This window comes from Catharus ustulatus, chromosome 2, assembly GCF_009819885.2.
Source record: "Catharus ustulatus isolate bCatUst1 chromosome 2, bCatUst1.pri.v2, whole genome shotgun sequence".
In the NCBI taxonomy this organism is placed as follows: domain Eukaryota; kingdom Metazoa; phylum Chordata; class Aves; order Passeriformes; family Turdidae; genus Catharus; species Catharus ustulatus.
The window spans coordinates 39,212,508-39,239,862 of record NC_046222.1 but is presented as its reverse complement, the minus strand read 5'-3'; the positions used below and the strand labels follow the sequence as shown (position 1 = coordinate 39,239,862).

Below are 27,355 nucleotides of genomic sequence, written 5' to 3'. Positions count from 1 at the left end.
GTCTTTTAGGGGTCCAGTGTGCTTTATCTCTGCATTCCTATTAGTGCTTTTGCTTTTACTAGGCAGGCAGAATCTAGGTTTTCTCCTGAACAGCTCGCTGAGAGAATTTGGACCTGCAAGTTTCTGTAGGACTGGCCAGACAACTTGGGGCATTCCCTTCCACTCTCCTTAAGGAAAACGGGACAGAAGTCTAATGGTAAGGACACCTTTCCAGGAAGAAGGAGTACAAGGGTACATCATCATGGATTATTACTACTCATTGAATAAGCTCTGAGGAATGGAGCCCAGAACTGCATTACCCATTAGGCTATAGAGCAATGTTCACTCATGCCTTTTGTTTTATGTTCTGTTTGTTTGGTTTTTTTGGTTGGTTGGTGTTTTGGTGTATTTTTCTTTGTTTTTTTTGGCTTTTTGTTTGTTGGTTTTGTTTTTGTCTTTCAGCTGCATGGTTGGCTGTTTTTTTCTTCCATGGCTGATTTCTGAATTCTTTTTGAAAACAGCTTCAGTGACAGTAGACAGGCCTCCCTACTTCAACTATACCTCTTATGCAATGCTGTTTTGGATTGCTAGAGTAAAAGGAATTAATAATTCATGTCTCTTTCATATCCTGCATTAGAGCCCTAACCCGAGTACTATTTTAAAAGTCTATGAGGCAATGATGTGGGTGAAGATATAGGAAGCACCATGTATATTTTAAAGAGAATGAGTCATCCTCTGTAAAATATCTTGTAATATTTATTTTACAAAAACTCAGACAATACCCAGAAATGTCATTTAGCTGGCCTCATTCCTAAAGTTAACTACCTATTAGCTGCTGAGTTTTAGTAAATTTTCTGTCCTATTATTTCTGTTATTCCTTTTATTCATGTTTTGATCTCTGCTTTCGTCTTTTTCAGATGCTGAATGCTCCAGATTTTCTAGGTCCATTTTAAGAGACGCTGAATATTAACAAACACACAAAACAGATGTTTGCTGTGTACTGGTTTTGCCAGAAAATGCCAAAATCAGTATCTACTTCAGCATTTCTATTATTTTGTTACTCACCATTACACACAATTCTGAGAGCTGCTCTCCAATCAGGCTGTGACTGTCTTACACTTCTCTCTGAAACTCCTGCAATCTCACCTGGTAACACTGTACACTTCCCCAAGCCTAGGTGTGAGGCAGCTGTGACTGCAACAGGCTCTAATTCCTTCAAGAGTAAAGCCCACCATTGATGAGGCTGAAGTCTGTACTCCAGTTCCATGCATGTATTATTGAAAGTGGTGACCCACTGAACAGCCTGTGTGATGTTTTTCCATGCTGGGCTCACCAGCATCCTGATGTTACTTTCTAAAAGCCAGTGATAAACCCCAGAGAACTATCTGTATTCCTTGGTCACTATTTCTAACAGATATTTAATTTTTATTGTTTTAGTTATTTCTTCTCTTTTTCTCATTGACACAAAGAGAGAGGACAGGAAGAAAAGAAGATAAAATATGCTTGCTTCCCCATCCTCTTGGAGGTAGGTACATACTAAACTGGACTGGCTGAAACCTGAAGGAGAAGTTGTATTACCATTCTTCTCTAGTAAAGAAATTTATTATTTCCTGTGCAGGTGTCTTTGAGCACTCATGGTAAGGATTTGGGCTTGGGCTTTTTTTGAAAAAGCAAGCCTTTATTGAAAAATCAAAATCAGGGAGGTCAAACCTTGCAGGAAAAATGTAATTTTTTTACAGAGATTTCTTCGAAATCCAACATAAAATTTTCAATCAGAACCCAAAAGAAAATGGCACTCCTTCCCCCAGTTTGCCAGTTCCCCTATCAATTCTTGTAGGACAAGTCTGGGTTTAGGAAGCAGATGTCTTCTACTAAGAAGGTCAAACAACTTCCCCCAGAAGGGCTGAGTCTCTTCTGCTGCAGCTCTTCCACTTTGTGTGAAAAGATGAATAATTAGCTCCCCACACCAAGAATCAGACTGATTAGAGACTTGATTGATTTAAACTCTCCAGATTGAACACAAATGCACTAATCAGCTGACAACAGAATCCTTCTCAGAAATCCTAGTCCAAATAATATTTAACTCTATAAAACTGTTTAAAGAACGCAATCAAATTCAACTACAATTAACCCATATAACCTGACTATATAAACATATCTGTGGGAGGGTCTCAAATCTTATTCTGGCTTCCTGGATTAGGCTTTCAACACCAATGTTTTCTCTCACATCCACCCAAGTATTAAGGCTTCAAATGTTAGGAACAAAGAACAGAAATCCAGGCTCATCATTCAAATCTACTGAGCCCAAAACTAGATGAATTTTTTTTTGCCAGAACTGGTGAACTTAGACCATTCTGCTCGTGAGGTGACAAGCCCTGCAGAAGCTGGGACACGTCTGAAACTCTAGGCAACATATGCACAAAAGTGAGAAAATGCTTTGAAGAAGGCAGCATACTGCTTATTGTTCTTGAAGGTTGCATTACTCAATGCTATTAAATCTGCTGTAAGCTATGGGAGGGTATTTCCTGAAACTACACTTCCTTTCACGTACAACAGATCATGGGGAGGATGTTACACTTTTGTCTCTATCCACAATTCAGGTTATCCCCAGAGGACCTCCAGGTGCTCATGCTGCACAGCACTCAGTCCTTGGAGGTAGCCAAAAGCCATCTGGACTGAGTCCTAGATAAGCTGCTGTAGATGTCCCTGCTTGAGCAGGGTGGTTGGATGAGATGCCTGCTATTCAAGGAAGAAGCAGATCAGTCTCATTAGTGACTCTGAGAAGCTCCTAGATTTTCCTCCCCAAACCAACACATGGATACCAGACAGCTCCTAGCAGCATGCATGACACCACATCTCCTGTGTGATGCACTGGCACAGCCCTGGGCTGGGGAAGGGCTGTGGGGGCGAGGGGCAGCTGAGCACAGAGCTTTCCTGCACATGGGCTGCATGCAATACAAGGTGCTGGCTCAAAGATGGGCCAGTCCATCTGTACTGGCTGGTAGTGCAGGGAACGGGGATGATCTGCCACAGCTTTAAATATCAGTGAATGGAGAGTGAGGCTGGAAGGCAGCAGTGGCAGGCAAGACAGAGCTGCCTGACAAGGCTACTCCCATTTTGAGCAAAATTAGAATCTCATATTCATCATAAACCTAGAAAAAAATCAATTGGTCAGTGAAATCACTAAACTGACTACAGAGCTGGATGGCTGATGTCTCAGTGGTGACGAAGGAAGATGGATCCATCTGGCAGAAGGATGGATAATGCACTGTTCATTTTTAGTACAGTAAGTGCTCCTGCCTTTGGTGGACTACACCATCAATCATCATGGAAACAGACCTCACAGGTCATTCACAAAGCACAGAATCTGCAAGTGAGGCAGGATTTAACCCTCGCTTAAAGCACTGCTAAGCTTGGATGATGCTGTCATTCATTCTTGTACTGTGTGAGCAAGGGCACAACACTGTGCATGCAGAAAACATGAGCAGCACTGGAAATCAGTATGTGCTTGCACCTCAGCTTTGGGCTCCACGTTTATTCTGAAGTTTATAATTATTTTACATCATACTTGCCACAAATTCCCATGTTGGTTTCTTCAGAATTGCTGCCCCAGTGTGAACCCAATTCCTTTGAAACAGGCTGATATTGCAGTTGTGTGATGGGTTTGCTCAGGTAATTACACCTGAGCATTCATTCCAGCTCTTCTTCTGCCTTAATTTGACCAAATGGAGTAATTTGGCACTTTGCTTTGGAGACAGTGTGAGGTAAAAAATTCACTGCTCTCTGTGAACCTCTTGAAAAATGTAGAACCAGCATTTTGCTTTCATTTCTTAGTTTGAACATTTCCAAACCTGCTGGTGGTGAGTAAGCAAACACCATACTGTGGAAATATTAAAAATTTCCAATCGCAGCAGTACAGAGGAAAGAATTGTTTTCAATTAAAACTACTAAAATATCCTAACGTATAGACTTATGTATATTCTCTTTCCTTCAGGAGACCACGTAGTTTGAGATCCCCAGCTGTATGCAGAGGCTATGGAAAACAAACTTGTGAGCTACTGAAGAGTTACAACTGTTCTCTTGTTTTCTTGAAGGATCACAATTCTCCCTCAGTGTGTCCAGCTGGTTCAGATAGTTTCTAAGTATGTATCCAAATTAGAAATACATTAAACAGCAATTTACGGTCCAGTCCTATAATTTCACAGGATATGATGAGATCAGGAACTTCAACAGATATCAAAGGCACAAGGCAGATATAACACTATTTTTCACTTAGCTGGAAATTGTCCTCATTACCCAACAGTATGTGAACACAGCATTCTCAGAATTCTGTTTAATTGTGTTTAGTTGGGGACCACAAAGGGACTTCTCTCAAGTTTTCTCTCAATGGCTTCAGTATTCATATTCCTGTCCTTACAGTACATGGCCCTTCAAGCCCAAAGCAGAGCAGGCAAATTTTAAGACTGATCACAAGATGTTTCCTGAATGTTAAAAATGTATTTGTATGATGACTACTGCCTCCACTGATGTTTTTAGGATAACACTTCAAAAAGACTTAGAGGAATATCACAGCCCATCAGGAATATCAATAATACATTTTTTCTCTCATGGGAGCATTACACTACCTGAACTCATTCATTATCTAGCAATAGGGAATCAGTGATTTCAGTAGGGACTAAGAGAACAGTAATTAGAAGAAAATACAGTTTTAGGACTTTTAGTAGTTTACTTATGATACACTGAATGGTTTGATTTTCGGGTCTAAGGAAGTACATAGCCCCTTCTCATTCATCATATCCATCCTTCCCTTTAACTTCTCTAGTTTCAGAAAGAAGGTACAGCAACTAGTTTGTGGTTTTTCTTCATTGCTAACCGTCTTATCATGTAAAGATGCTGCTAGCAAGAACTTTTCTTGACAACTTTTTATTCTAATTGTGTCCCCTCTCTCCTTGAATGTCATCTCACCTACAAGAAAAATGGTAATTAATACAACAGTGGAAAATAACAACACTGTCTCTTCAGATGGTTCAGTAGTTTATCAGCAATAATTGGCTCTTCACTGCAGGACAGTATCATAATTTTAATTGTGAGTTTTCAACCATAGCATATAATGCAGCTCTTCATAGATACACTAATGAATGTTTGCTGCTCCTTTATGAATTCCTGTATATCTAAACTATCAGCCTCGCAAATAACTTGAGACTTCCAGCAGGCGCTCTACCCAGAAAATAAAAAAAATTTTCAGAGAATGAAAGATCTGCTTTGCACATAAAAGTACTCAGGCCATAGTTTTACAAAACACCTCCACAAAACAAGAAGGAAAAAAACTCCAAATGTATTTATTTCAACTCAATTAAATGACCTAAACAATTTTCTAATATTCAGTAGGTTTTACCACTCTATTATGCAAAAAAACTCCCCTTTAAATATTTATAATTGGATCCACATTTCAAGGCTAAGGTCCTCATATAATAAACTATAATACTTTCAACGAATGTGCAGTTAAATAACCAGAACATTTATAATGTACATTCACAGTGTACAATAGTTTTATGCTAAAGTAACCAGCTGGAACAAATGGGAGCTATTGCAGTATAAAACTCTAGAAAAGCTGTGATTAATCAGGTATAGGTCCCTGTGGCATGTAACTATATTATTTGCATAAATAGAGGCATGAGTATTCAAAATCATGGCTCAAGAAAAGAGGTGAGACTACTGAAGGAAGAAAGTTGCAATTTAGCCCCAAAATGATCATTTCCCCCTAAACAGAGCTACTGCTGATCAAGAGAAGACCACATGCTTCTGTGGATGCTGCAATGCTTTTCTGTTTGTAATACCATTATGTCAAGATCACAAACGAGAATTTTGATGTAAAGGAAGAGAAGAGAAAGAAATGGGGAGGATAAAGAAGAAGGAGGAAGAGAAAATGAAGAAATTTAGCAATAGAAAAGTGAATCTGCACTGTAATTCCACCAACCCACAGAATTTTCATAAACATTATTTACTTTTTTGCAATGTTATGCACTTACCAACATCAGGATCAGTTGCTTGGACTCTTGTTAACAAAGCTTTAGTGGCTGTGTTCTCATAGACACAAGCAGTGTAGTGGTCAGATGAAAACACTGGTGGATTATCATTAACATCTTCCAAAATAAGATGGATTTCTGACTGGCAAAACCTGCCACCACCATCAGTGGCTCGGGCAACCAAGTTGTACACAGGGATTTTCTCTCGGTCAAGAGGGGCCAAAGATTTCAGCTCACCTGAAATTATTTAAAAGCGGCAGCTATCATTATTATTGTAGCAACACCACCAATTCTAGATAGCCTAAGTGTCTCAAACCCATGTGTTTCACAGAAATAGGAAAGAGAAAACAAAACCAACATTGCTTATTCCAATTAACAGATTAAAAACTCACAGCAGCATCACTTTCCCTTCCTCTTTACCCAAAAAAGCGAGGTACCAATATGAGTGCAGGGACGACAAGCTATTCATGGTGGCTTTAACAGCAGCCTACAGCTTTACCCATATGAACACCATCATGTTTTTTCAAGTCTGTCCTTCTGTCAGTATCAAGGTTTATAGTCTCCTTAATGCAGAAACACATCCTTTCTAGCAGTACCTGCTGTGATATGACAAAGGGTAATCATTTTAAATTAAAAGAGGGTAGATTTAGACTAGATATACAGGAAGACATTTTTTATGATTAGCTGGGTGAAACACTGGCACAGGTAGCCCTAGAAACCTCAACTGGATGGGTCTCTGATCAACACGATCTATTTGAAGATGATTCTACATGTGGCAAGATGACCTTCAAAGTTCTCTGCCAGCTCAAAATATCCTGTGGTTGTATGACAAATCTCTGATCTAACTTGATGTCTGCAGGGAAACAAAAGGATCGATATCCACTGTTCCAGTTATAACATCCAACCTGGCCAACAAAGATGTCCCTCTTTCTCCCTCCTGCCAGCACTGTTCAAATGGTCACCCACATCTGCCAGAACTGGAACAACTGGCTGATAGCCGTGTGCAACCTAACTCTAATTAAGGAAACCAGTACCCAGATGTGGAGGGGTTAAGGCAATTCAGAAACATTTGGTTGTCTTCTTACCATTTTCTGGATCTAAGAAAAATTTGTTGTTCCCCGAACCATACAGAGAATAGCGAATTTCACCATTGGACCCGATGTCAGCATCTTTAGCGCTGATTTTGAGAATTACTTTGTTTGGTGGAATGTCCTCAGGAAACAATGCTGTGTATGCAACCTAGAGTCAAAAACAGACATGTAAGTTATGCTGTAGTAGTATTTTACAGTCTTTGAACTACCTTTTTTTAAAAACTATTTGTAGTGCATCTTTCTATACAGGAAACAATTTTCCTTTACACAACACATTCCTGGAAATTTGAATCACTGTTAAGCTTTGAGGTGTCACAGAAAAAATGCCAAATTATGACTGTGAATAGGGCTCAATGCAATACCATTTTGTATCTTCTGTTTATTCCACTGACACCCATGAAATGAAAATCTTGATGAGTGTGCTAACAGAAACAATTGTTTTTATCACCTCATCCAGCAGTTTTGAGGGAAATACAGATTGTGATTCCCCAGAGTGGCAGAGTGGTTCTTGCAATGACAGTAATCCGTCAGTGAGTGATAATGTAACAACGGGAATTATATGAGAATATGCATGCACAACACATACAAACACACACACACAGACACACACACACACAGACACACAAACATCTATCTATCTATCTATCTATCTATCTATCTATCTATCTATCTATCTATCTATCTATCTATCTTTAAAAAATTTCTGTGAGTAGTACCATTAAGGAACTCTGGGTTTTATCATATCTTTTCTTTCTATTGCACTAACATCAGTCCCCTGGATTGTTTTTCCACAGAATACAAGACAGCCAGCATTCTGAAAGCTGTGGTCAGGCCACACTGCATGCATTCCTGACAACAGGACAGCAAGCTATATTCTTCTGCCTTTTCCACTGGATGTCTGGTATCTGAAAAGCTGAGGAAAGCTGGAGTTAAACTAGACTGATGACATTTCCACATCGGTTGTGAAGGGAGAGCACATTACTTTTTGCAGGGGAGGAGTAGCTGCCCAGTGCCACCTCACAACGCATCATTTGTTATAAAGCCAACTAAGGCTCCTTTGCAAGCTTTATGAGATCATTATCCTTCAATCTTGGCTTCACAGGAATGCTTTATCCTGCTTCTCTCCCAGATCACTGCAGATTCTTCAGCTAAGACGATAAGGATGAAAATCATCATTGCCTACGAGTACTCTGAATACTTGCAAACAGCAAGAGACACCTGTAGGGAAAGCATCACTCTTAACATGCCCATGGGTGGTGTTAACTCACCTGCTCACAAACTGGATTGTTATCATTAACATCAGTGACAGTCACTTCCACAGCAGCTTGGGTCACAAAGAGGCCATCCGTGGCAGTGATGTTCAGATAATAAATGTCTTGCTCTTCCCGATCCAGAGGCCTTTTAACATAAACTTTCCACTCATTCTGAACCAGTCCCAGAGCGAACTTCCCTCTGGGATTCCCTCCTGCAACAAGACAAGCAACACACAGTGAGTTGTGGTGTCCCTTCAGAGCTCCCACCTGGTTTAAATACAGAGACACATCACTAAGCAGCCATCATTTCTTTCACAGCTTTTGGTGCTTCCAAACTTGCAGACTCAGGAAATCCGTAACGAAATTACACTCCCCGTGTTTATTACCCCCTGAATGCCCTGCATGAAAGTGAACCAATACCTTTCAGTGGAAAAAAAATGCATTTAGCAGAGCTGAAGATGATCTCTTGTTCAGTTCCCCATAAGGGTAATCAAATTCAAACTGTGAACAATCAATAGTCCTCTCGGGCTGCTACAATTGTCTTTCCCCTTAGTCTCGGGAGAGGATGTAATACACCGTAGCTCTTGTTACCAAGACAATTTCATTAGCTGTTGATTATGCAATCAAGGACTGGAAGTGGGTTCTATTAAGGAATCCTCTAATGAAAGCTTTATCATACAGCTGCACCATTCTTGTGCTTATTAAAATTCCAGTTTTTAAAAAAGTTTACATGACACAGGAAGACACATTAGTATCAAATAGTCCTAACAAGAGGTCATTTGAGGAACATTTGGAAAATAAGCAGTACAAATAGATCAAATGTATCTAAGAATGAAAGCTGGTCAAAGGTGTGCAGGAGATAAAGCAGAAGAGTTTTTTACCATGCCTTATCACTGACACTGAACCTGGCAATGTTGCTCTTCCACATTATTAAATTGCCTGGTGACAAAAAGGGAAGGGAAGGGAAGGGAAGGGAAGGGAAGGGAAGGGAAGGGAAGGGAAGGGAAGGGAAGGGAAGGGAAGGGAAGGGAAGGGAAGGGAAGGGAAGGGAAGGGAAGGGAAGGGAAGGGAAGGGAAGGGAAGAGAAGGGAAGGGAAGGGAAGGGAAGGGATGTCACATACAGAAGTGTGCAATAATTAAGGTGGTCACAGTTGTTAATGTTTCCCACAGTTATTTACTCTTTTATCTGAAATGGCACAATCTCCTGCCTGGTCCATGAAGAAAACACCTTCAATCACCTTTCTATGAGTCTGATCCAAACCTCCTGTCAGACCAGACAGTAGAATCTCTTAAACACGTGTTATGACTTTACCCTGCTAGTCAGCTCAACCCCATACAGCTGGTTGCTCATTTCCTCCCCAGTAGGAATAGGAGGAGAATCTGAAGGGTAAAAGTAAGAAAACTCACGGGTTGAGACAAAGACAGTTTAATGGGTAAAGCAAATGCTCTGTGTACAAGCAAAAGAAAGAAGAATTCATGGCAGGTGTTCAGCCATCTCCAGGAAAGCTGGGCTCTGTCACCCTGACAGTTACTTGGGAAGATAAACGTCATTAACTCTAAACATCTCCCCTTCCTCCTTCTTCCCTCAGCTTTTATATGCTGAGCATGCTGCTATATGGAGTAGAATATCTCTGTGGTCAGTTGGAATCAGATATCGCAGCTGTGTGTCCTCCCCAATCCTTGTATACCCTACCCCCATCACTGGTGGAGTGCATAAGGACCAGACAAGGGCTTGACTCTGTGTAAGCTCTGCTCAGCAGTAACTAAAACATCCCTGCGACATCACAAACCAAAATCATAACTCCATAGCAGATTCTACTTTCTACCCTAGCCAAAGCCAGTAAAGCAAACTACCCAGTCTTCTGTGCCCAGCTTGGTCTGTAAAAACATATCTGCACATTTAATAATTTAGGACAGAGCACTATAATCACAGCAAACCCATGTGCTACAGAAACTCAGTGAGGATATATTAAAAAGCACCATGATGTTTCACTGGCTAAACTATAATTGCAGCTAACCCACTACTAGCTCTTTGTCCACCATATTAAGCTTTCTCCTATGCAGGAATTCAATCTTAGAAGTACTTTCCATGTTGCTCATGTTTAAAAGTTGTATAAAACTATTAAGGGAATGCTTATTCTTTGCTGGAATACATCCAAGAATGTCAAACATGCTAGTGTACATTTGCTTACAAATTAATCAGGGTTCTGACGTGTCATGGGATCTGTACAAGCTGAATGGAAAGACCAGGTTCTTAAACCTTCCTCTCAAGTACTTCCACTGAATGATTGCATAAGTAAATATTAAAAAATATAAAATAAATCCAAGGCTGAATTTATTTGTGTTGACTCTGTTACTAGGGAATTAGTGTCTCTGATGTTGCTTCTGTTGTCACAATTTTGTCAGTTCTCAGGGACCCTTTTGTCAAAGTAACAACACAGAAGAGGTCTGAACTTGAAGTTGAGCTTAAAACCAATCAAAAAAGTCTAATGTCTATTCCACACCTTCTTTCTATGAAAAAAAGCGGGAAAGAGGTGACAGGCTGTAATCTGTGCCTTCTTCATTAGCTACCAGTGACAAGATAGACTGGTTTCTATTTAATATGAAAACTAAGTTAGTTGAGTCAGGCTGAGCAAATCTTTCTTGTTAAGAGTCACCATTTGTGCTAGCTGTGACTGTGCCAAAAAAAGCAAGTTGTAATGAATAGGATTTCCAGAAAATTAGTCAGAGACGCATTATAATTATAAAAGACTTTTGAATCATACAGAGCACTAAATTCATGTATCAAATACAGATATTTTCTGCTGATAGAAAACCACCCCTTTTGATCACAAAACCAAGAAGTTTTCCCACTGATTCCTACGACAGCCTGAAATAATCACCAGAGGACACACTGTTTAATCTGTTGTGTCATATAAACACACATTTCTCCTAAAGAGGGTTACACAGTGTGTTGATGTGTACTACTGGCCAGATCTGAATACAATCCAAGGAAATGAGAATCTGTCCACTGATGTGAGTCTGAATGTGACTTCAAAGAAGTCAGACCCCTGCTGATTGACATTAAATTCCTTCTACTCAGTTCAATGCCAGCATAAAAAAGCTTAACTCTCCTTTATAAACAGCTTTAATCTTGTCATAGTGAGTTTAATGTTGTCAACCATTAATAAAAGTAGTCTTAAATATTCTTATTTTGCTTCATGATATTAATCAGGGCTTTCCTGCATACTAGTCCTTTTGTAAAAGTAAATTATTAACTGTCCTGACCAACTAGGAAGCAATACACTCAAGGTATAGGCATCCCATTGCTAAGAAAAGAGGAAAGGTAAAATCTAATTAAAATCAGCTGGTGACTTTTACAGTTAGCAGTAACAGTACCTTGGAGCAATTTTAAAATCACTGGTGCTTTGTTGCCAATGGAATGGCTTTTAAACCATACCTAGGAATTTGGGGAATATGTATGAAAAAAATGGTCATTGGGATCTCTTTTCCTACCCTTAACTCAACTAGAATAGAACCAATCTGAATGACCAAGAAACCTGTGCAATAAGCAGAAATAGATGTTTATCTGCACGTCTTTTTCATGAGCACTTTTTTTTTTTTTTTTTTACTTCTCAGGACTGGCTCTATACTTCACTGATGGAAGGCAAAGTTGAACTATAAGGTGTGAGAAATAATGAGATATAAAACTAAAACACCATCAAGAAAATATTCTTAAAAATAGAAAGGCAAAAAATTCCACACTGTGGCCCAGGAAACTATTTCCTAGTACTTATACATATGTCTTGATGCAGATCTCGTTCTGCAGTGATTAATTAACTTTTTCACTAATATATGCAAGCAGATTCAGTTTCCTAGGGGCATTCTAATTAATTAGTTTTTCACTCTGAATAATGTAGCTTTTCTAAACGGAAGCCTCCTGACTACATGTATTAATGGATTCTTTAAAATCTTTTGGCAGTTTTCTTATGTTCTACTTTGAATGTCACAACAGTGAAGTGCTAGCTACAAAAAAACCCCACTCCAGTAACTTTTTAGAAAGGCTTTGAGGCTAAAAGAATCAGCAGTATCTTTTATCTTTTGTTACTTGAAGTTTAAATAATGCTCTCCCTCCCTCCCTAGTCAGCAAATAGTACAAAGCCAAATCAAGCTCAAGTTTAAGTAAAGAAAGAAAACAGCCAGATACAAATGAAATGCAGAGACACAGTGATCCAAAATAAACAAATCCTGACACACATCATTACTAAAGCACACACAGAGGCCATTATAGCAACTAAAAGGGAATGGAAAACTAGAAGCCAACAGTATCAGTTTTCACTGCAATGTCCCCATCTGGGAGGGGGAACTGAATATTTACTAACTTATTTATTTAGCTTCTGTCTTACATTTACGCATTTATTTAGGTACTTTCAATTCCCAGTTAGAACTCTAGGCATTTTCATCACACAAAATCAATAGTTTTATCCTCCACTCCCAGTTTAAGATGTTGCATGTTTATTGAGCTTCTGAAATGATAAATCCAATCCTCTTAGCTTTACTGCCATAAAATTGCAGAAACTGTTCTTCATCTGACAACACAAGACCTTCCCAAACACTGAAACATCTATTTCTCCAGAATTCCAGTATCTCAAATATATGATAAAAGCTAACAAAAGCCACACCTTTGCTCATACTGGGCAATCAACCCAGCAAATAATCCACTGTGTACAACACCAATTCTTTCTTCCAAAACACAATGTCCATCTTCCTTGTGTTCAGCTGAACCAAGCTTAAGGACTATTGACTCCCTAGCTTTATGTGCCTGATGAAGCCTAATTAACATCACTGAGGAACAAAAAACACTTTACTACCAATCTCTTGGCAGCTGACATTTTTCTGGTGGCTTTTCATGGCTCGCCACTCTTAAATCTTGGGAACATCTGGCTGGATGTAGGTTGGCTAGACATCAGAAGAGCCCTGGTTTTAGGCAAACTGCCTCAAATGATATAGGCAATGACCTCAAATGAGCCTTCACAAGAAAACTACTGTGGTTCCTAAGTGCATTTGTGTCATCTGCACTTCCTATTGATTTTCTATAAGATTTATGTATAGTGCTTTTGCTTTGTGAACACCTCCTCCAGCTGCTATTGAACTACAGATAACAAAGAGTAAGTGCATAATTTTTCCCCTCACCATCAAATGCAAATGAAGGTGGACTTGACAATGGCAACTACTTGCCAGTAATAATGGAAAACAATCATAATCTGAAGGAATCCATGCAGAGTATTTATTTATCCACCCTTTTCAAGACTGATCAGGAGACTGCAATAGGTATTTCTATTTCTCAAAAGACCACAAAGAACTATTCAGTGATCACATCTGCCCCAGAATGTTTATTTCTTTTATTTTCTATATAATGATTTCTTCTAGCCATCTTCTATATGCTACTTTTCTCCAGATGCATTTTCACAAAGCTGTTTTTAGTGGATCCACGTGACAGACTCATAATTTGTTTTCTTCTTCTTTTTTGTTAATGTACCATTTTTACTCAAAGTTTACTGTATTCACAGAAGTTTCTATGAATCAGAATGCCTCCAGAAAGTCACAGCTTTTGAATAATCATCTAACTAATCTGATTTCATGAAATACTCAAGTGCACTTCCTGAGATCAACTTGAGGTAAAGTGTGAATAGACCATTTTGAGTGAAACTATATTTTAACATGTTTTGACATTTTAATCAAAAAGAACCTAATTTCTTCTTGTGCATTTTTCAAGTTCAAATGATATATTCAAAACAAGTAGAATTTCTGAACCCATGTGCTTTAGTAATTGTACAATAAGAAAGTTTTGGGCTTTGAGATCTAATGTTTTCAGAAGTTAACAGAACAACAAAATATCTGTCATATTTTGAACTGTGACAGAAACTAAGGTACAGAATGATCTATAATTTATGAGTCATATCTGACAGTTGTTATTAAAAAGTCCAGGTTTTGCTAAATTAACAGCACAGGTATTGGAAGAAGAAACATAGTGTAGCTAAAGGTGTAATTTATTGTATGAGATGACTGCCAGACTTCACAACAAAGCCAATGATCACAGTGCACTAATATACCTCTGTTAAAAACCTAAGGATTTTCATTTCACACAGTACTATCTACACTGGGATCTCCAAACTCCTTCAAATATCCCAAAATTTCTAGTATGAGGCACTACTGATTTGCTTTACTTATGTGGGAACTGGTCCACCAGCAGCTAATGCACCTTGCCCAGAGGCCCTAAATCCTGACAGTTACACACAGGACTGCTTTTGTCCTGCTTCTAATATCCTACAGCACATTACACTATAAACACATAGCCTTTGCAAACCTTTAAACTGAATCCAAAGTTCAAGTTACAACTAATCAATGGATTTCTGGTTGCTTTGAAAATGATGCTGCCTATGCTGAGTGACACAGGCAGTCTGTGGCTAACTGGACGTCACACCTATGCCTACACCCCACACCACAGCCATTTTCATTTGGATAGCTAACAAAGGGGTAGGAGCCTTACTCTCCAGAGCAAAATACACAAACTATTTTCCCATTAGTTAAGTAATTTTTGCCCACAACCTGCTTCCTACGTGCAATCTTATGTATGTTGAATGGCATCCAGTAAGAAATATGTGAATTTTCCCAATAATTAGGTTATTACTAGGTAGTTAATAGTTAATACTCGCTCTTGATTTGCTAAGGCTGGGAGGAGTGAAAAAGCTGTTCTCTAGCAAAATCTATTGGACATGCAAGATGGAAGGAGAAAAATAACTGCAGCACCCATCACTCATAACATACTTGCACAAAAGCCAGGCTGAATCTTGGATAAAAGAATGATAATAAATATTACACAATAGGAAAGAGCAACATTACCATGCTTTGAAAAATGTATTAGCAATGTAATCAAAACTTCCTTATGCTGTATATAACAATGCATGGCAGCTAACCAGTGCTTCTAAGTATATTACTACTTCCCCAGCCAGAAATCTGTGCTGATAAGGAATGGCATCCCCTCACTCCATAATGTAAAATTCATTTGTGCCTCCCCCACTCCCCATTCCAAATAGTGGTATTTCAAAATGGCTCTGGCATCTACTTTCCTATCTCAAAAAGAAAAATGTTATTTCAAAAAAGTTTAAATGCTTGTAAGTATAATGATTTTCTCTGTAAGAAGAAAATTTTCCTTATCCCTTGTTTGAAACATTAAGTCATGATGGGTTTTCAAGCTGACATATCAATTATGATGGGTTGATGGCTACACTACATTGCACTGCAGCAAATCAGGAAGCATTAATCTTGGAAAATTGAGAGAGTAACAGACACAAAGACGCACACACACACATTGCCTCTCTCTCTTTTCTGTTTTGCTGCAAATTCTGTCAAGAAAAAAAGAAAAAGAAGAACGTAATTGACTCAATCATTGTGATAATTTAGCTGAAGCCCGACTAAACATTCACCTAACACTGGACACATGCACAGGTCTTCAGCAAGCCAGTTATGGGAAGAAAGCAAGGAAAGCATGCAAGCTGTTTCTCACCTGTAATATGGTAGCTAACCTGCCGATTGACATCAGATGTGTCTTCATCCCAGGTGCTAAGAACAGCCACAACCTCCCCTGGAGGGTCACTCTCCTTCACTGACCCTCTGTACATCTCGTGCTCAAAGACGGGTGCATTATCGTTTATATCTGTCACAGTAACAGAGACCAAGGTGGTTGAGGACAAGGACAAAGCTTCGCCCAGATCTGAGGCCACCACTGCAAAGGTGAAAGCAGAATCCTTCTCATGGTCCAGGTCCTTCAGTGTACTGATCCAGCCACTGTTGCTATCAATGGTGAATGCTTCTGTGATCTTCTGCAGCTCCGATTCCACTGCAAGCGTGTACGTGACCTGCCCATTTGCACTTGAGTCTGCATCAACCGCTTTGACTTGCATAAGTTTTGTTCCTATAGGCATCCCTTCCATTATGATAGCATCATAGCTAGCTGTTTCAAACACAGGTTTGTTGTCATTTACATCCAACACCTTCACCTCCACATCCACGGTCAGCACAATGTCTACTTTGTCTAACTGAATTGTGGCCGCAACTTTGAAGTGAAACGCAGGATTTATTTCGTGGTCAAGTCTCTTATCCAATTTTATGAGCCCCGTGTCTTTCTCTATGATGAAAACACCATCTTTGTTGTTTTCAGGTAGCTCACCATTAACTGTGCTATACAAAGCACCCTGATTGGGCAAAACATGCAGAATGTCAATAGTACTGCCTATGAGGGTGTCTTCTGCCACGGTGAAAGAATACTGGGGTTGAGAAAAAGAAGGCAAAATGGTTTCTGGTGGTAAAACATGGATGTAGACAGGAATGAGGGAATGCTTTACAGGAATGCCACCATCAACTGCTTTGACAAAGAATGACAGAACAGTGTTTTTTGGCTGGCTAAAACTACCTTTGGTGACCATCCATCCATTATCTGGATCTATTTCAAGCAGATCAGCTACTGAAAGAGAGGCTTCACTATACAGAGAATAGGTAATTCTGGAATTGGCTCCATCATCTGGATCTACTGCTTGCACTTGGGTCACCAAGTAACCTTTCCCAACATCTGCTTTAACACTTGCTCTGTATTCAACTGTCATAAATACGGGAGCATTGTCATTCTCATCCACTACTATCACTCTCACAGTGCAAAATGTAGTCCTGCCACCTCCATCAAGGGCTCTCAGGAATATATCGATATCACTTTCCAGCGGGTTCTCACGGTCTAACCTCTCAGTTGTCAGAATCTGCCCATTTGCATCAATCAAAAATCGGTCCTTGGCAAAGTCATTTATTATGGAGTAGCTGATCTGGCCATATACACCTGAATCCCCGTCTGTTGCCTTCACATGGATGACCTTCGTTCCAGGAGCAGCGTTCTCTCTAACCTCTGCAACATAAATGCTCTGTGAAAACACAGGGCTGTAGAGGTTGGCCCCGAGGATGTGTATGTGCACCTGGGCCGTGCTGGTGAACAGCCCATCTGACACAGAGACGTTCAGGCTGTACATGGGCTCCATCCTCTGCTTGCGATGGTTGGAAAGGGTGATCACACCGCTCTTGCTGTCCATAAGGAAACTGGTCCGATCATTTCCTGATAGGATGCTGTACTCCAGTCTGTCAAAATCAGAGCTGTCGGCATCAGAAGCTTGGACACAAGTCACAAAATGACCCCGAGGTGCCAGTTCGCTCACATATGATTCATATATCAACTGGTTAAAAACTGGAGGGTTGTCATTCATATCTGTTATTGAGATACTAACGAGAACCTCACTGCTCAGAGGTGGGAACCCATTATCAGTTGCTCTGACCTTCAAGCTGCACTGCTGTATGAGCTCATGATCCAGCATCCGGGCTGTCAAAATTAGGCCACTGCTGCTGTCTATATGGAAATAGTCAGTGCTGTTAAAGGTGTCCTGGACTATCTGATACTGTACAATCTTGTTATTGTCAGAGTCAGCATCAGTAGCAACAACCTGCAGTACAGGAGTCCCAATCAAAGAAGCTTCGGACAGAGTAGCATTATAAGCTGACTGATCAAAAACTGGAGGATTATCATTAACATCATTAACAATCAAGTCCACAGTTACCTCAGCACGAGCGCCAGTGAGAGCATCGCTGGCTCGCACCATCAGTTTGAAAAGAGAATTTACTTCATAGTCCAGGGGGCTGATGACACTCAGAACTCCAGTATCAAAGTCGATATTAAACTGGTTGTAGGGATCTCCATCAACGATGATATAAATGATACCCTGGCCTTCTGGACTGGTTGCATTTATGCTTAAAATTGGCATGTGCATTTCTACGTCTTCATTGACGGAAGCTGTATAGAAGGGCTTGTCGAACACAGGCATTGCTTTGTTAACAATAGTAATGGGGAGCTCTACCGACGCAGACAACGATGGGTTACCACCATCTTTGGCAAGAATGACAACCAGGTACTCTATATTAGACAAATCAGAATTGAAGGCTTCTTTCAAAGTGACACTACCAGATTCTCTATCGATTTCAAAATGTCCATAGTCTTCCTTCAGCAGGTATGACACCTCGCCATTGCCACCCTTGTCTTTATCAATAGCTGTCACCCGATATATCAGGGTACCAGGCTCAGCATCAACCTGCACAGCAGCGTAGTATGGAAGCCCTACAAACACCGGGGCATTGTCATTTATGTCCTCAATGTAAACTCTCACCACGACTCGCGCGACACGGAGGTGGTCCAGCTCACGGCTTGCTTCCACCACCAACTCATACAGCTCCTGCTCCTCTCGGTCAAAGGGGATGCCAGTGGTCTGAATGACTCCTGAGGTGGATTTGATTTTAAATTTGTTTCCTGGGTTTAATATGCTGTATTTCAAAGGTTCGTTGAGGCGGTTGCCAACAGCATTCACCACAGCGATCTTTGTGATATTGGTGCTGTTTTCTGAGATAGAAGTGGAATAAAAATTTTGTGTGAAATGGAGTCCACTATCCATAGCTTCTTTTACCATTATTGTCACCATAGCAGTACTATAAAACTTCCCATCAGACACTCTTACTATTAGCATATAATGGTCTTTGGAGAGACTGTTGTTTTTAATGGTGACTACCCCTGTGCTTGAGTCAATTAAAAAATGATCCATATTGCCTTCAATTATACTAAATGTTAGTTCTGGAGGGATCTCTGAATCTGGGTCTGAAGCTTTGACTTTGAGAACCTCAACACCAATATAGGTGGGCAGGAGCAAGACTGTCTCAAATACAGCCTGACTGAAGACTGGTGGGTTGTCATTGACATCAGTTACCTCAATGGTCACTTCAACTGGGCTCTCTGCTGTAAGCTGGGGATTCCCACTGTCTCTAACATGAACATGGAAATGGAAGTGGGCTATCGTTTCATGATCTAAATTTGCAATTGTTCTGATTGCACCTGTGCTGGAATCTACGGTGAAATACTTTTTTGCAGTTGATTCAACAATCTGGTAGACAAGCAGAGCGTTCTGGTTGCTGTCAGCATCGGTGGCGCGGATCACGAGGGGACTGTTATTCGCACTCCGGACCACGCTGTTCACAGGAGCAGCTTCGCTTATGCTGCCCGAGTACTGAGAGAAGAGAAAAACTGGTGGGTTATCATTTTCATCAACAATCTGAATGTTCACAGTGGCATTTGAGGCCATGCCTGCCATATTTGTTGCCTGTACAATGAGCTGATAGGAGGAAGCACGCTCATAATCAAGGGCCTTTTGACTGGTGATCACTCCAGAATACGGGTTTATGGTGAAGACTCCATCAACATTGCCATCTTTAACCTCATAAACTAACGTGGACTGACTGATTGCAGACAGAGAAATGACAGAAGTACCAATATCCACATTTTCATTAACCTCTGCTTGGTATTCTTTTAGAGTGAACTTAGGGTGGGAGTTATCTGCCATCGTCACAGAGATCCGCACAATTGCTGTTGCAGACAGCGCTGGAGAGCCTTGATCAGTCACTTTGACTGACAAGACAAACTGTCCCATTGTGGTTAAGTCTGGTTCCTTGAGTAATGTAATGATGCCTAGAACTGGTTCAATCTTGAATGTGTTTCCTGTGTTTCCTAAAACAAAAATATTGGAATGAGATTAGAAATTAAATATGACTCACCTGAGGATAACTTAGACCAGGAGCAACAAGTTGCATTTTTAGAGGCGGTTACTCAAAAAAACCCCCCAAAAACCCCAAAGTAGAAGCATTCTAAAGGCGCTTCCAGTCTTTCTTTCTGTTAATTAGAGTGCTCAGTAGATGGTATAGGTATTCAAAGCATCAGAAACTCAGGTGTTGCCACCTCTATCTTGATTCTCAGTACCAGCATCTGAGCAAGAACTGCATGCACATTATTCCTACTGAAGCAAGGAAAAACATCCCTAAATTACAGAAATTAGTCAAATACATGTACACCTAAGGCAAAGAAATGAGATCAGAGGCTAACAAGCCAATTACATGACTAATGGGTAACAACTCAGGCTCCTAATTGAATGGGATATTAAGAAACCATACAGGAGATTACAGTAGTTCAAGACTCAAAGAACTGAATATAAAAAGGTTAAAGTGGCATTTAGAAAAAATGAAACAGAGCAAATAGCACAGAAAAGAGATTCAAGTGTCTTGTGGTACAAAGGTTTATCATACAATCTCTGAGGAGGATGAATCCAGATGAATGAGATTTAGCAGAAAATGTCATGAAATGCCTGTTACAACATGAAAGCACGGATATCTCTGACTGCATAAAGGTGAAAACAGTTAAGTTTGGATCAGAGAACTTTTTGGGGGCCTTTATTTCTTTCTGGTCTTTTTTCAATATCTTCTTCAGCAAGACAGATTTGAAACTTTCTGTATGTATTCCTATCCTGTAATTAGAGATCACCTTTAATTGGCAATCCTTATTTTGCTGTTTTACTGAGTGCTTACTTGAAATATAGGATGCTGCATATATATATGGCATATGTAAGCACATAGACTCTTCTTTTGAATTTGATTCTAAGTGCAAATAGCATATACTGAGTTACAGTGATTTCAATCACTATACAATGTTCTCAGTATTGTAATTCACATCTTTTACACGTAATTCATGTTTCCATGTAATTCACATGTTTCCAATCTACAGTCAAGCATCCATGAAGGCTGGGAGAGAAATATAACTCAGATGATAGATAAGAGGGGTTTTTTTAATAGTGTTAGTTACAGGTGCTGTGCACAGAGTAATAAATGTCTAAGTTGTAGCTGGAATGCCAAATACGTGGAATCCTAAATGAAGTGAGGTAATGTGAACCATTTTTAAGATATGATTCACTATCTGTTGCAAATTCTGGAGGCTAATGTAAGCTACATACTACTCTATGTAGTTCAATACTAGTAGTGGCTTTCTATTTATATCCTTCCTTTCAGATCACTAAAGTTTATTCTACTAGCTAAACCAAAAATGGTGCTATTCACCCAGGAGGTGAGATCCTTCCAGAACTACAATTTCTCATAAAAATTTACAGTATCTGTCATTTTTACAGACATTACAAATGCTGCTGCTGTTATTTTGTCAGTGCTTGCTAATACAAATAATTTTGAGCCACTGACTGCTTCCTGCAAGGCCAGAGCTGGTTCTTCTCCTTTAGGAATTTCTTATGAAATTACAAAAATCTACTTTCTTTACCAATTGCTCTCTTCAGAGCAATGTAAGATGAGGTGAGTAATTCCCCTGAATCAAAGGGTTGCGTACAATCTGAATTCTGCAGTTAAAATCAATATCCGCAACTGCACATTTTATGGATCACAGAAACTACAGCAGCAGAATACTGAATTTTCATGCATCTGAGATTGGGACATCTGTGGATAATGAAACTGGAGGAGTATGAGCCCTACAGTAAATGGAATTTGGAGGTCTGACATTGCAGAGAGAGCTAATGATGAAACAGAAATACGTTGTAATGAAAAAGAGAGTCTCTAGAAATCATCTAATAGCTAAAGCATTTTTTCTAATAATAATATTCTTCTGTCTGCATCATGAGTGATTCTATTACTAGTGTAATGGGAACTATACTCCTTAGGATGTCAGGATGCACTTTACATTGTGGTGGCACCTCTAGAGGATTGGGAACCTGTAATAGTAATAAGGTGCCAAGAAAAAGCTGGGAATAGTCTTGAAAAACATTGCCCAGGAACCTGATCTAGCCTGCTCAGAATTTATTCCATAAAGCACAGTCTTCTCATGTCTGGGCATGTGCAAGATTGCCCTTAAATTAAGTTAAAGGTCCCTGGAGAATGCTGAGAAATAACTGCTAAGACCAAACACAGTGCAAAAAGGAAATATTTGGAGTGTTAACATCTTCCTCATTCTAAGTTCAACACTTTCAGCTGCAAAAGACTTCACCTTCTGGTTTGCTGAAGGTAATCTACTTCCACAGAGCATACAAGATAATGACAGAAAAAAATGTTCCTTGGGTCATCTCTAAACTTCAGGTTATATTATCTTAATATAAGGTGTGAGCTTGAATTATATGACGCTAAATCAGAATGAGATGGTGTTGCTATTCTTGTTTCATTAGTTATTTGTCATTTAACCTGCTCCTAATTGAAATAAGCCATCCTAGCTAGTAACAAATCTTTATAATAATATAGGGGTAAGTAACGATCCAGTAGAATCAGAGCCTAATGCTAGGAAAGGTTTGTGATCTGCCTTATATGGGTACAATCTAAAATACCAGTGACTTCTTTTTATGGAAATACAAGTTTCAAGTTTTGCTAGTATTGCAGTGGAAAGATTCATATTACGAATAAAACCCTCAAAGTAGAAATGAAACATTACAAAATTTTAAAGTTACAAATTTCTAATTCTTTCTCTTTTTCCAGGCAACCCCTCTTATACATCTGTCAATGGTTTATCTCAAAGATAATTCTTAACTTCAGATTCATGGGACCCAGAGAAACTTACATTGACTTGCATGTGTGTCAGAGATAATGAAAATGTTTTACTACTGTGCTGCTGCACCAGCAGAAGAAGTGCTTTCGCTAGTACAGATTATGTGCTGAATGTAAATATCCAGAGTTAAACAGCAAAAGCAATTTTCATCTGGTATCATCATGTCCTCTCTTAGTTTCAAGAGACCTTGTGCCATTAAAATGCTGTGGCAGAAGTTTCAGCATAGCCCTGTTCTCAGTCTCTGTGCTCCTCTGGTCCAAACACTGGCAAAGATATCAGGACATACCAGCTGTTGTGGCATTCTTTTATGGAGGACCCACTGTACACTAGTCTGAAACCAGAACCCTGAAAACAAGTCACTGGCTGCAGTTTTGAATAACTATCTTCTGTGATGGCTTTGACCCAATGACTTAGAGGTAACAGGCTCTGTAGCCATCTGGTGAAAATGAATCAGTCACAGAATAACAGAATGGCTGGGCTGAAAAGGGACCACTGGAGAGCATCTGTTCCAACCTTCCTGCTAAAGAAAGTTAATCTACAGCAGGTGGAACAGAATCCTGTGGGGTTCTGAACATCTCCAGAGAAGGAGACTCCATAACCTCTCTTGGGCAACCTATTCCAGAATGAGTGTATTTTGACAGGTTTTGGGTATAGCGGCTTCAAAATAACATTTAAAAAACGCAACAAAATGACAAGGTGTCTCCTCTGCCCATTTGTACAGGAGAAAGCAGACCAAAGAAGTTGAATTTTGTGTTAAGACCATCACATCACTGTTCTGTGTCTGGAATGATTCATGATACTTCATTTTTGGTCTCTGTCCTAACCTGCTTCAATAGTATAGATAAGCTCTGCATTTTCTCCTTTGTCTTTGTCCAGAGCCGTGACCTGCAACACTGCTGATCCAACTGCTGCTGATTCAAACACTGAGGCTTCATACAATGGGCTGGTGAAGTAGGGACTGTGGTCATTGGAGTCTTCCACATCTATGATGACTCTGGCCAGGTTTCTTCTGTAAGGGAACTCTTGGTCTCGGACCTATAGAACAAGTGCACAACACAGAGTTTGACAGTCATCTAGTAAAACTTTGTAAGTATTAATCATCTCAGTGTGAATACTACTTTCAGTTCTATTTAATAAAAAGTAGTTAAAAAAATCCATTTGTCCCAAAGAACAGTCCGAAATACATTCATACATGGTATTGGCAGATACTAAAATCAAAGAAACAGAAAGAGCTTAGTGACTTTTGTTTTTCACTTGTGAAAAAATGCATAGCAGCTAACCATCATGGCATGAATTTTTGAAGTGTCAACCACATGGGATCTTACATTTTGGTTGAGGTTTGCAAGAAATTCCTTTTTGTAATACTTGCTGAATGGTCATGCCTTTATCTTGCCATTGCCTTCTCTACAGCATACAGGCAAATCAGTCTAGTGCTTGTAGCTGCCAATGGACTACTTCATGATTATATACACAGATGATCATACCAAGAGTAAACAGAGGAGGAATCACTTTACTCTGCTGGTAACTGCCAGCAGAGATGTAAGCTACCACACCTGTCTTAACTCCATTAAAAATACCACAGCACTGCTTCACTGATAATCCTGCCACCACTATCTCCCCAAAATTTTGGTTCTTCTTAAACAGAGGAAAAGACCTATTCTATCAGGTGAAGATCAAAACCAAGCACCAGGGTATTACCACTCCTGGCTATGTCCTTCTGTGATTCAGTTTATAGCTATTTCTTAGCCTGCTTGCAAACAGACTCGCAACATTTTACTCTGTGAGTGGAGACGACACTCAGCTCCGTGCTGCATCTCACAGCAGCTTTTTGTTTCCTAGGATGCCCTGCCAAAGCTGCCCCTGTACCTAACACACCATAAATAGTTCCTTTGAAGGCCTCTGCTGCAGAAGTCTTAGGCGGTTAAAGAAAATAGTGGACTAGAATGTTTAAACTAACAATTTTTGGTTTTGTTTTGTAGGTTCTTTTTTTTAATTAACAAAAGAATTATGTCCATGATACACAATCTCCACTCCAACAGACAGATTTATGTTCTGTAGTCTAGGCAAGCAAAGTAAAAACTGGTAATTAACTTTTTTCTGCATACCCAAAGATTTGGAAATATAGATAAAAGAAAGCTATTTTGTATATCAACAGTTTATGTACTGAAATAAGTCCATAAAAGTAAGCTATAAATGAGGCTTATATTCAGAAAGGTTGTAGCATTCTCCATGCTGAGAAAGCAGTTATATCCCTGTGAATAACTTCTCAAATAACTTTCAGCCTCACTTCAGAACCTCTGGAAATTACCTTGAGGGAGAGGACCAGATGCCAAGAGATTAAACAATTTCCTGCTTGCTCTCCCTTGAGATAGAGAATCATATCACATTCCATACAATGAATTCACAATAAAGATTCCCAAAAAGCCGAAATAAAAACTGTGAAATAAATACACAGCAGGGCAGGCAAGATTATACTAGTGGCTACTTATTGCACTAAGTCCTACCCTCAAGTGAAGACTACTCTATGGATGTACCTGAAGCAGCCATGACTTTGGCCAGACCCAAGGGAATATTGCATTCTTACCATGACATTAAGGATGTGCTTATCTTGAGCTTCGTGGTCTAATCTCTCAGCTGTGTAGAGAACCCCGGTGCTGGGATCAATTCTGAATTTTCTCATGCTGACTGTGTCGATGCTGCTGTGAATGGTGTAGCTCAGCTTATGCTTTTCGTCTCTGTCTATAGCCTCAATCTGCAGAATTTCAGTATCAGGGAGGATGTCCTCTGAAATGGTGACATCATAACTTGGCTGAGAGAATTCTGGGCCATTATCATTGTTATCCAACACTTTGATAAGAACCTACAGTTAGTAAAGAAAGGAAATTCAAAGTTATTGAAGTCAGACTATTGAATAAGCACCTAGAGAAATGCAATTTACTCTGAATGGCTGTAGATGTTATGCTGCTGCATAGTGGGACTGAGAAACATTATATAATATTAAATGCTTACTTTTCAGATCAAAAGAAATAGAAAGGATTTGACTTTGAAAGTAAACTCTAAGACCTACTCAGAGCCTGATTAAAAAGCCCATATTTTCAGTATCTATAGAGTGGAAGATATATTTCTACAATGGTCACAAGGAAAGGTTTAGTCCTCCCTTGTAACTGCCTTGGTTACAAGAGACTTCTAGAACCATTACGTAATTTCCTTTCCCCTTCACTATCAATAAGGCTATAAAAGAATCCTTTTCACATTGCTTAAATCTGCTTTTTATACAATCAAGATTCATCTGAATCCTGTATTTTCTGCCCAGTATATTGCATTGGGGCTTACTGGCAACTTCCAGTTGTGACAGCAGTGGATCCTTCCAGTTGCTGTGGCACCTCTTAAACCACTGGAGGTGGGTGCAGGAGACACAGCCTCACCACCACACAAACACACCCCACACAGATCAACACATAGCACCAAGCACAGATGATCTCAGAGCACTGGTGGCACAGAATTTTTTTTTTTTGCTACATCCCTACATCAAGACAACGATGGCTGTCTTGATTGCAGCTAACTCACCTTTCTCTCCACCACCTATTTGCCTCCTTTCTGTTGCAGTATATGAATGGCAGAACACTAAAAATGTGAATGAATGCTGTGCTCTTTGCCTCAGATCTGTCTTTAGAGCTTCAGTATTGATCCTTAAGTAATCTTGGAGAGGGAGAGAAGAGGCCAGGGCACTGCTCTTGCTGCCTATTACACCCATTTTAATATATCCCAAACTGACTTGGATTAATAATAAGAATCACTATTTCCCAAGCTTTGCCTTTCATGAGTTATGTTATGCATGTGTCCCTCTGATGACACTTTGTGGGTTTTGCCACTGCAGAAGTCACTCCCTGGGCAAAATATGCTTTTCAGACTTTGTATGCCATAGATTGCTGTGGGCAGTGTGGCAGCAAAACCCTTGACAAACTGTTTAATGCTTAAAGTTGAAATCTGAAGAATTGATTCCTTTTCAGTGCTAGAAAAAAAAGAATTTTTCCAGAATATGCCTGTGAAAGCACACATCTAATTTTACAGTAAGTAAAACAGAAGAATCCTTTTATTCAAAGGCTTTGAAATGAGAAATAGTCCAATTAATGACTTGAGAAAGACTGTGCACAGGACTCTTTGGTCAGACTAGGAGACCTGACTCATCACTCATGATATTTTCTTTGTTGTTTTGTTACTTGGCTCTTTTTTAAGCAAGCATTTCATTATTTTGCTTGATCAATCCCTGTTCACCCATACTTTCTTAACAGAAGAAAAACACAACTATACTTTTACTGCAATATTGCACAAACAGATATTGGCCTCAGAGAGAAATGAAACTTTAGATTTCATGATATGTGGAAGGGTTTGCAGAATACATTACCAGAAGGAACATGAGCAGTTGTAAGAAGCAGTTGTAATGAACTAGCCTGGGAACTGTTCAAAAGACAGCTGAAATAAAATGCTCTGTAAGTTAAATGGCATAAGACTTGAATTCCATACAATTTCATT

The 27,355-nt window shown here is 39.6% G+C and overlaps 1 protein-coding gene across 11 annotated transcripts in view; it reads right to left on the bottom strand.

Annotated features, from left to right (window-relative positions):
• The window catches only part of FAT3 (FAT atypical cadherin 3), a 404,304-nt gene that overhangs the window by 64,607 nt on the left and 312,342 nt on the right, over positions 1-27,355 (bottom strand). For all 11 annotated transcript variants that reach the window (XR_004417100.1, XM_033052632.1, XM_033052633.2 and 8 more), the window contains 6 exons: positions 25,407-25,682; positions 23,647-23,857; positions 15,896-19,969; positions 8,365-8,561; positions 7,091-7,244; positions 6,009-6,242 (listed from right to left, as the gene is read on the bottom strand). Coding sequence is in view for 10 of the 11 variants with exons in the window: in XM_033052632.1 (XP_032908523.1) it covers positions 6,009-6,242; positions 7,091-7,244; positions 8,365-8,561; positions 15,896-19,969; positions 23,647-23,857; positions 25,407-25,682 (5,146 nt within the window). In the remaining variant the exon portion in view is untranslated. The remainder of the gene's footprint in view (positions 1-6,008; positions 6,243-7,090; positions 7,245-8,364; positions 8,562-15,895; positions 19,970-23,646; positions 23,858-25,406; positions 25,683-27,355) is intronic.